Source organism: Hermetia illucens, chromosome 5, assembly GCF_905115235.1.
Source record: "Hermetia illucens chromosome 5, iHerIll2.2.curated.20191125, whole genome shotgun sequence".
Classification (NCBI taxonomy): Eukaryota; Metazoa; Arthropoda; class Insecta; order Diptera; family Stratiomyidae; genus Hermetia; species Hermetia illucens.
The window spans coordinates 97,299,703-97,309,032 of NC_051853.1; the positions used below are offsets into that span (position 1 = coordinate 97,299,703).

At 44.3% G+C, this 9,330-nt stretch overlaps 1 protein-coding gene across 1 annotated transcript; it reads left to right on the top strand.

Annotated features, from left to right (window-relative positions):
• The first annotated feature begins 630 nt into the window (after positions 1-630).
• LOC119656501 (probable cytochrome P450 4d14) lies at positions 631-6,170 on the top strand. Its single transcript, XM_038062839.1, has 6 exons — positions 631-1,051; positions 1,104-1,286; positions 1,349-1,558; positions 5,029-5,098; positions 5,162-5,682; positions 5,742-6,170. The coding sequence occupies exons 1-6, from the start codon at positions 895-897 to the stop codon at positions 6,065-6,067; spliced, it is 1,467 nt and encodes a 488-aa protein (XP_037918767.1). The 5' UTR covers positions 631-894; the 3' UTR covers positions 6,068-6,170.
• The last annotated feature ends 3,160 nt before the right edge of the window (positions 6,171-9,330 follow it).

The following is a 9,330-nucleotide window of genomic DNA, read 5'->3' on the forward strand; positions in this document are numbered from 1 at the left end:
GGCTATAAAAGTTACTCAATAATAATTGTACACTTTCCATTTTGAGTCCACTTTAAGTAAATATAACAAGAAACTGAGGGGTAGTGCTTGCGCGATCAGTTGGCTACAAATACGCGGAGATGACAGCAGATTTTTCCGAAAAGCTACGACATAACTGATGGTAATTATCTGCTTGCGGCAAATCTATTTGCGTTTCGCTTTCAGTCGAATCATGGTTGAATTGCGCGGTTGAGTCTCATATACAGAAAAACGACACCGAGTAAACGGTTCTATTTTCAGTCACTTGTACTTTGTCCAATCGTGACTTGCTAAAGTTACCTTCATTCATGATAGAAGTTTAATGGTTTGCGGTGAGTAAATAGCAAAGTAAATGATGTAAATAATTCCAAGGTGTTTATCAATCCCAATCTTCTTATTGATGGAACTTTTGGACATGGATTATGATTTAAATGACTGCAAATATGCTGAAATACGAAAGAGAGTACATAGGGGGGAGTTTATCTTATCAGAAATGACACATTCCCAGTAAATGAAATTTCTTTCAATGAAAGCCGTCAATACGTAGTAGTTGTTTACCGTTCCCTGACCCACCGGACCAGGCTATAGTAAATAATTCAGGGACGGAGGAGGAACAGTCAGTAATTAGTCTTTTAGGTTTAATTTCTTGCAAAATTTGGACTGCGGGTGTGCCAAAGTCCGAAAGTTCTTACTCGCCGCTTTGGTGATAAAGATTTTTTTCTGAAGTATATGATACCACCATCCATATATAAGAAGATACTTCTGTGCCACACTTCGCACTTCATTTCTAATCACCAGAAAAGCCGGTATCGACGCCATAGTGCGAGTAGTGCAAAGTAGACCTTTCCTTAGAAGTCGGTTCGTTGAGCGTGAAGAATGATATTGTTAGTGTTGTTCACATTAGTGATTGCCTATGCAGTCAATTTTCTTTACAAGAAATGGAAAGTGTATAGGCTTTTGCTGGACAATTTCAAAACCCCACCCAGGCATCCAATCTTTGGAACACTGACTATTTTTCCAAAGACCGCTCCAGGTAGACCCATCATTAATTCAAAGTTTGTGTTTACCTTTGGCCCTTCCCTTAGAAATTTTCAAAACCTTATTAAGCTTAATCGACAAATATGGAAAAAATGTTGTCCTAACTCGACCGATACTCGACGCTCAGATTATAATCTCAGATGCTAAAGATGTTGAGGCCATTTTAACAAATCCGAATACGAAGAAAGCTAGAAAGGCATCTGTATATCAAACTTTAGAGCCGTGGTTAGGTAAATTGTGTTGCATAACCAAAGGTGGCGGAAGTATAGAATTATCCCCTTTATTCCTGCAGGAACTGGTCTTCTAACATCTTATGGGGAAAAATGGTTCACCCGGCGTAAAATCCTCACCCCCAGTTTTCATTTCAGTATTTTGGATGGCTTTGTAGATGTGATGAGCAAGCAATCAGATATTCTAATGAAACATCTAAAATCGATGGCTGGAAAGGGTGAAGTTGACATCTACCCGATAGTAAATGCATTTGCACTGGACATAATTTGCGGTAAGTGATCTCAATAAGTTAAATGTAATAAAGATACTCCGACGACCTACCAAAATGTTTTTTCGGCCTTGCAAAAATGGAGTGGAAATGAATATTGAAATTATGTATGTATGTATGTGATAGAAGGTCGCCTTTCTCTAAATGTCAGCCAAGAAATCTCGAACCAGAATAGCATTGGATCAGCGTTTTACACAATAAATAGTATTCATGCTAAAAACGTACCAGTGTGGGGCCATCTTTCCAGTATTCATCCTTGACAAAGATGAAATTCTACGGATACTGGACAGAAGCGAAAGTGCTGGCGTATGCTGACAACTCGGTAACATTGTTATCATGTTGTATGTTTTCTTCTATTATTACTGATACTATGGAGGGCGGGTTCGGGAAGGTGTGCTTGTGAGCTGCAACATTCCGACTCGGCGAAAATCTAGCAAAAACGGAGCACCAATGTAAAGTAGTGAATGTAGATTATAAGTGAAATTGGTAACTAAACATAAAGCGTAGGTTAAAAAATATAGGGCTTTTTCGTCTACAAGAAAACGTTCATGGGAGAATGGGATTCTTTGATTGTACATAGTTGTGGTTTGTAGCCTGGTTACGATATAGCATCTTTACTGAAAGACCAAGGATGATTCGTTTCTTTAGAGGGGAGTATTTTCTGATATACACAGAGTGGTCGATTCGTACTATTTTCCAGGATAAGCCAGTGTATTCATTATCATCATCACCAACGGCACAACAACCGGTATCCGGTCTAGGCCTGCCTTAATAAGGAACTCCAGACATCCCGGTTTTGCGCCGAGGTCCACCAAGACCGTTGTTGATGTCGAATGGTCTTGGGCCAGGGTCAGCCTAGTCAGTCTTATTAATTTCGTCGGGATACCGAATTCTTTCATGACCGTGTACAGATGAACAGATGGTGCAACTGTTGTCCATATTCCAACAGTTTTTCCATTGCTTGCCCCAGAGAGAAAATCTGATCTGTTGCTGATTTGCCTGGAGTGAAGCCTCTTTGGTATGGGCCAATGATGTTCTGGGCGTATGGGGCTATCCGGCCTAGCAAGATAGCGGAGAATATCTTATAAATGGTACTCAGCAACGTGATACCTCTATAATTGCTGCACTGTGTGATATTTCCCTTTTTATGTATGAGACAGATAATGCCTCGTTGCCAATCGTCAGGCATTGATTCGCTGTCCCATGCCTTGAGTACAAGTTGGTGAACCATTTGGTGTAACTGGTCGCTCCCATATTTAACCAATTCGGCTGTAATTCCATCGGCTCCTGGCGACTTATGATTTTTTAGCCGATGAATTGCACGGACTGTTTCTCCTAAACTTGGTGGTGGCAGTATTTGTCCGTCGTCTTCAGTTGGCGGGACCTCCAACTCGCCGATGTTCTGGTTGTTCAGTAGTTCATCAAAGTACTCAACCCATCGCCCTAATATGTCCATTCTGTCGGAAATCAGATTTCCCTCTTTGTCTCGGCAGGATGAGCATCGAGGTGTATAAGGCTTCATCCTGCTGACTTGTTGGTAAAACTTGCGCGCCTGGTGCGGTTCCTCCCTGCACTTTTCTAGTTCACAGACTTGTTGGTTCTCCCAGGCTTCCTTTTTCCGTCTGTGAAGTCGCTTCTCCGCTCGACGGAGTTCGTGATAAGTCTCTGCGCGTGCCCGCGTTCTTTGAGAATGCAACATTACTCGGTATGCGGCATTCTTCCGTTCCGTTGCTAGCTTACATTCATCATCAAACCAGCCGTTCCGACTCCTTTTGCGGCTGGGGCTAAGTATTTTTGTGGCCGTATCCATGATAACGTTCTTCAGGTGATTGTGAAGATCATTTGTTGATGCTTCATCTTCAGGTCCTCTGTTGACTGCGGTTATTGCGGCATCCATTAACCTCTTATAGGTGTTGCGGAGGGTTGTGTTATGGATGGCTTCAGTGTTCACTCTCACCTGATTGTCAGAGGGGATTGTAGGTGGTATTGTTATTCGAGCTCGGAGCACCATGTCAACGAGATAGTGATCCGAGTGTATATTGGCTGAGTGGTGGCGGCGTTCGATCAACACGTAGTCAATTTAGTTGAAAGTGGTCCCGTCTGGAGAGGCCCACGTATGTTTGTGGACCGCTTTCCGCGCAAACCAGATACTTCCAACAACCATTTCGTGTGACCCTGCTAATTGAATAATCCGCAGTCCGTTATCATTTGTATTTTCGTGTAAGCTATGGGAGCCAACGTGTCGCTTGAATAGGGGCTAATATCATATCCGGGACAGGCTTCAAGGGTTCGTTCTACTGCCTCCTAGAGGATATCCTTCTCCGACTCTGCAGTCTCCTCTGCAGGGGCGTGAATGTTAATGAGGCTTATATTTCTAAACTTGCCTCGCAAGCGCAGAGTGCATAGTCGTTCGCTTATGTTTTCAAAGCCGATAACAGCAGGTTTCATTTTTTGGCTGACTAAGAAACCTACTCCGAGCACATGGTTTACTGGACGACCGTTATAATATATGGTGTAGGGGCTCTTCTCCAGGAAACCGGTCCCTGTCCATCGCATCTTTTGTAACGCTGTTAGCCCTATATTGAGACAGGGTATCGGCTAGCTGCCCATCAGCTTTATCTGTGTACAGGGAGCGCACATTCCATGAGAAAATGCGCAAATCGTTAATCCGCTGTCGTTGCCGGGTTCGTCGTTGTAAAGTCCATCCTGGCATCATCCGAGGTATGAGCGTAATATATAGAGTTATCATGGCCGACAGTTAGCTCAAGTATTCAATGGTGACATTCTCCGTACCGACGGAGCAGTGCAGAAGCGCTTTGAACAATCTAGGTGACTTAGAGACATCGAGGCAGATAAATAGACCGAAGAACTGGCTAAGCAGGGCTCTGTTCTTGAGAGTCCCTCAGTGGGGGTAATCGCGTCGCACTGATGGCTGTCAATGCAGAGGGCAAAAGAAATAAATCGAAAAAGATTTGGACCTCATACAATAACACTCGATCACTAAAAATTTGTACCAGACGCGCGTAAACGCATATATGATTGATATGTGCAGGGAATACTGGCCTAAAGAGTGCCATGCCGCGAGATTCAACATGCCCTACAATTCATATTATCAAAAGGAAAGAGAGGAGAGAAGCGAGAGACCCTCGGATACTTCCTTTGGGACTGTCCAGTTCTAGTTGTTGTCCGTTGTATTATCATCCTTTACTAGCTTCGTTCGTTCAGGGCTCTCTTAAGGTTCGTAAATTGCGGGCTGCGTTCCCTTTTTCGATGATCTTTTCTTCACACGTGTAATACTGGCGCCATAAGCTATCTTCCTGCGGGCGGGTAGGAATCATCTCGCTTTTTGGCGCATCTTAACTTGCTCTATACATTTGCACTCTTAAAGACATACTTATTAGTCGTCCGTTCTCGACATGTCCGCAGAAAAAGAAGCGAATTGTGAATACATAATAATTTGGTTTTATTTATAGAAACCGCAATGGGTGTTACCGTGAATGCTCAAGCTGACCCAAATTCAGAATACGTAACTTCAGTCAAGAAGTTAGTATCCCACTTTTAGACTTGCTAGAACTGACCTAACATCGTAGTTGAAATATTTTGCAGGATGTCTCTCGCTTTCCAGGAACGATTACGTCATCCTTTAGGAAAAAGTGGTCTTTACAACCTGACATCTAAAGGACAATATCAAAAGACCCTCACGACTATTCTTCACAATTTCACGAATAAAGTCATTGGGGAACGGAGGGATCAGTTACTATCCAACACGAAGGTTGACAAAGGAAGTCATATGAACTTTTTAGATATTCTGCTTCATGCGTCAGTAGGTGGAAAACCTCTGACAAATGCTGATATACGGGAAGAGGTCGATACTTTTTTGTTTGAAGGACACGACACTACTGCTTCAGGAATCGCGTTTACACTGTATTTATTGTCTAGGCATACCGATGTACAAGAGAAAGTTTATCAAGAATTGAAGAAGGTCTTTGGCGGTAAAGACGAGATGGAAATCACAAAGAAGAAATTAATTGACCTTGAATACTTGGAGATGGTGATCAAAGAGAGTTTGCGAATTCTTCCCCCAGTTCCAGGAATCGGACGACAGTTGATGGAGGATACACTGATAGGTATAAGAAACCACCTATTCCATTCAATCACTAATTTATTTCTCTAATGACATTTTCAGGAGGTATTAAAGTTCCCCCTGGTGTAAACCTACTATTGTCAATCTACGCAATGCAACACGATCCAGATTATTATCCAAATCCGGAAAAATTTGATCCAGAGCGATTTAGTTCGCAATCAGACAACAAACGTACATTTGCATACATTCCCTTCAGTGCCGGAGGACGAAACTGTATTGGCCAGAAATTTGCTTTATTGGACTTGAAAACAGTAATAGCAAAAGTTATCATGAACTTCAAGTTATTGCCTGGACCAGAAGTTATCTTGCAAGGAGATCTTATCCTAAAATCATCGAATGGTATCCGCATTCGATTGGAGCAACGATAATATTATTCTTTAATGAACTTGACTCAAAAATTCTACTCATAAATGTTTGTCTCTAATTCGCGTTGTAGATAATAAAGAAAGAAAATGGGGCAATGAAAGTAAAGATAATATTTTCTTACTATCTCTGGAAATTGATTAGCAGCTGATTTTGTTGTGATGACCCCAGATCTGTGGGGTCAAAGGGTAGTATAGGTCCCAGGGCGAAACAAGGATTGGTACCCACGGTGGCGCATAAAACCTGGGAAATGCCTGCTGAACCAACACCAACAGCTCTACTACCAAACCCCATCTCCACCTCCACGTGGTGACCGCTGGGAGCTCTTAACTCTTACTTAAAAGCATAGCCAGAGTAAAACTATACACGGCTATGAGAGAATTCGGTATCCCGACGAAATTGAAAGACACGCTCGAATTGGTGATATGAAGGATGCGTAGGAGGATTCCAGCGCAGACCAGGCGAATGCCTTGCATGTGGCTGTTTGTAAGTTAGATTGCGGACTGAGTTCACTTACTTGAAAAATCGAACTTTCAATCCTCTGTGTGTGATGACGTCAGATCAAGACCGGATCGATGGATGGAAGTTGAAGGCAATGCACGGTAAAAACTTGAATTGCCTCTGGTAGAAATTTGTCGTACAGATAGCTTGGTGCTGGGGACATCTTTGCTGAGAAGGAAGGGTTTATGTGTGCTATTCAGAGCGGCATGGTCGCCACCTGTGCTTATAATCAAAGAGCGGGTGTAGAGCGACCAGTGAAGATTGTGTGAGCCGGCGTTAGAGACGTTGGATCATCAAATTTCTCGCTGCACTGTAATGGCACCGGTTCAATTCACGAACATGCACAATGCTGTATGTAAGGTAATTCCAAAACCTTGCATACAAAAATGGACTGATCACGGGAACACTTTTGGGTTGCCGGTATGAACCACAGACAGTACTTGATAGTAGTTTCTCGTCAACTCTATGTAATAAAATTATTTAAATTATGAAATTAAATAAAGTTTTTATGATTAACTTCGCTCTGCGGTCCTAAGCAATAAGCAACAAGTTTGTAGCCTTTATAAAAGGGCTTTGCGAAATCTTGAAGCGTGGTACGATCGAAGGTTTATTTATCACAACCGAGCTGTACTCCTGAGGAAACGGTTTGACGAATCGCGTTCCATTAAAGACTTGCGGAAGGCTCAAGATCTACTCGAAATTGGTGACCCCGAAGAACTCGCCCGATTGGGACAAGAAAAAGCTGCGGCCACGGCCTGGGCTGTCAAAGTGCCACCGACGGACATTTTCGTTGCCCCTTCCTCGAATTCGACGCCCTAACTAACGGCCTTGCACGTCGATGTGTCTGCAATTTTTACGGAAGTCTACTACCTTCCCGGTGATATTTGGATATTTCCACTCAGTTCGTGCTTCAAATCTTCTGAACACAAACTAGGTGCGACTGTCCGGTCATCAGCATCATATAATTTCACAGCATATTCACTGCAGCCAGTTTGGAGAGACAAACTCAACAACCAGCTGACTTCAACGACGTCGCCGCAGGGAGCCAGAGCTGCCATCAAGGATCAATCACATGCTTAGGAGCTCCAACCTCAACAAAGAAAATGCTGCCACTGCAAGCCATCGAAAGAAAAATTTAAGTTTTGAGTTGAGTTGAGTTGAGTATTTATTATTATTATCCCAGTTATTAGTATTGCTTTATTTTTTTTATACAAATAATTTTAAACCGCTGCAAGACATATCATTGATACGCTTTTAGAAATTCATCGGTGGAGTTCCGCTTTTCTTTCATTTATTTCAGGCGCTTCGGGGTGCGTTCTTGGTGTCATCGTTTCGCTCGTGCGGCATTTGTGGGTGCGGCCTGCCGCGGTCAAAGTAAGGCCTTAGAGAATTCGGTATCGCCGCGGTTTCGACAAAAACTCGCGTCGCAAAAGCAGCTTTAGATTTTTCGGTTGACAACAAAGACGCGGCAGGCCCATCGGACCCTCAGGTGACCGCCCACGCTGTGCGCGTCCCTCTATTTTGGCGACGGAATCCGGAAGTTTGGTTCGTCCATTTGGAAGCGCAGTTCCAGATGTCCGGAATAACGGCGGAAATTTAACCACGCGATTGTAGGTCTGGATGAGGAGCCCATCCTCCTGGTAGCCAACATTGTGAAATCGGCCTCCTACATACTGTTGAAGACCGAGTTGATCGAGCGCCTGTCAGTAAGTATGTTAGCTAAGGTGGATCACTTGCTGGCAGGTTTGACGTTGGGCGATCGAACTCCCAGCCAATTGCTTCGCGAAATGAGGCAATTGGGTGGGAGCAGGATCAACGACGACTTGTGGAAATCACTCTGGCTGCGACGACTCCCGGAGAGCACCCAGGCGGTCCTCGCGTGCGTTTCTTGTTCTTTGGAGGCGTTGGCAGCTGCAGCCGATAAGGTGCACGAGGTGCATGCGCGTCCAACAATAGCAGCCGTTCAGTAACCTTCTGACAAAGTTGGCGAGCTGAAGCGTGAATTAGCCGCGCTAGTGACCAGTATGGCTGAAATGAGGGCGACGCTGGACGTTCAGCGTTCGGGCGCCAGCTCGCGAGTTAGCTCGCGGTCTTCTGCTCGAAAAGGGCGAGCGGATGGCAGGTCGTCAGGACAACCTACTGACCGAAGCATTTTTTGGTACCATTGCAGATTCGGTGAAAAAGCATCAGATGTACGATCCTGTGTAAATTCGCGCCTACCTCAAAAAACAAGATCCGCGAGGGGTCCTGGCGACGGCCACGCCCCCGGCACCATCGACTATTTCCTCAACCGTTGAAACTGGCGGCAGCCAATTCCTCCCGAATTAACACCTACGGGCAAGTGGACGTGAGTCTTGGCTTGCGTAGGACGTTTTCATGGCAATTCATCCTAGCGGATGTCAGCTTCCCCATTTTAGGCGCTGACTTCTTGTGTCACTATGGGTTGTTGGTGGACTTGCAGAACAGGTCCCTTATAGACTGCACAACCAACCTTAATTCATCAGGCCAAATCTCATTTCTTCCCAACAACAATCTTTCCGTACTTTTGGAGGACATTACCGACTCTCGTGTTCGGGCACTCCTTCAGCCAGATTACCCTATCTTCTCGAAGGTGCGTCCCCTACCACCCCAGAATCTAATACACGGAAAGAGTTTGAACAACTTATGCAACAGGGTATCTGCAGGCCTTCAGGCACCTGTTGGTCTTCCCCACTCCATATGTTCCCTAAGCCAAACGGCGAATTGCGCCCTTTTGGCGTTCCAGACC

Excerpts from the sequence above, each read along its gene's own strand:
- LOC119656501 (XM_038062839.1), top strand. The coding sequence starts at position 895 with ATGATATTGTTAGTGTTGTTCACATTAGTGATTGCCTATGCAGTCAAT. Across the intron at positions 1,559-5,028 it reads TGCACTGGACATAATTTGCG|AAACCGCAATGGGTGTTACC; the intron begins GTAAGTGATCTC and ends TTTTATTTATAG. Across the intron at positions 5,099-5,161 it reads TACGTAACTTCAGTCAAGAA|GATGTCTCTCGCTTTCCAGG; the intron begins GTTAGTATCCCA and ends AATATTTTGCAG.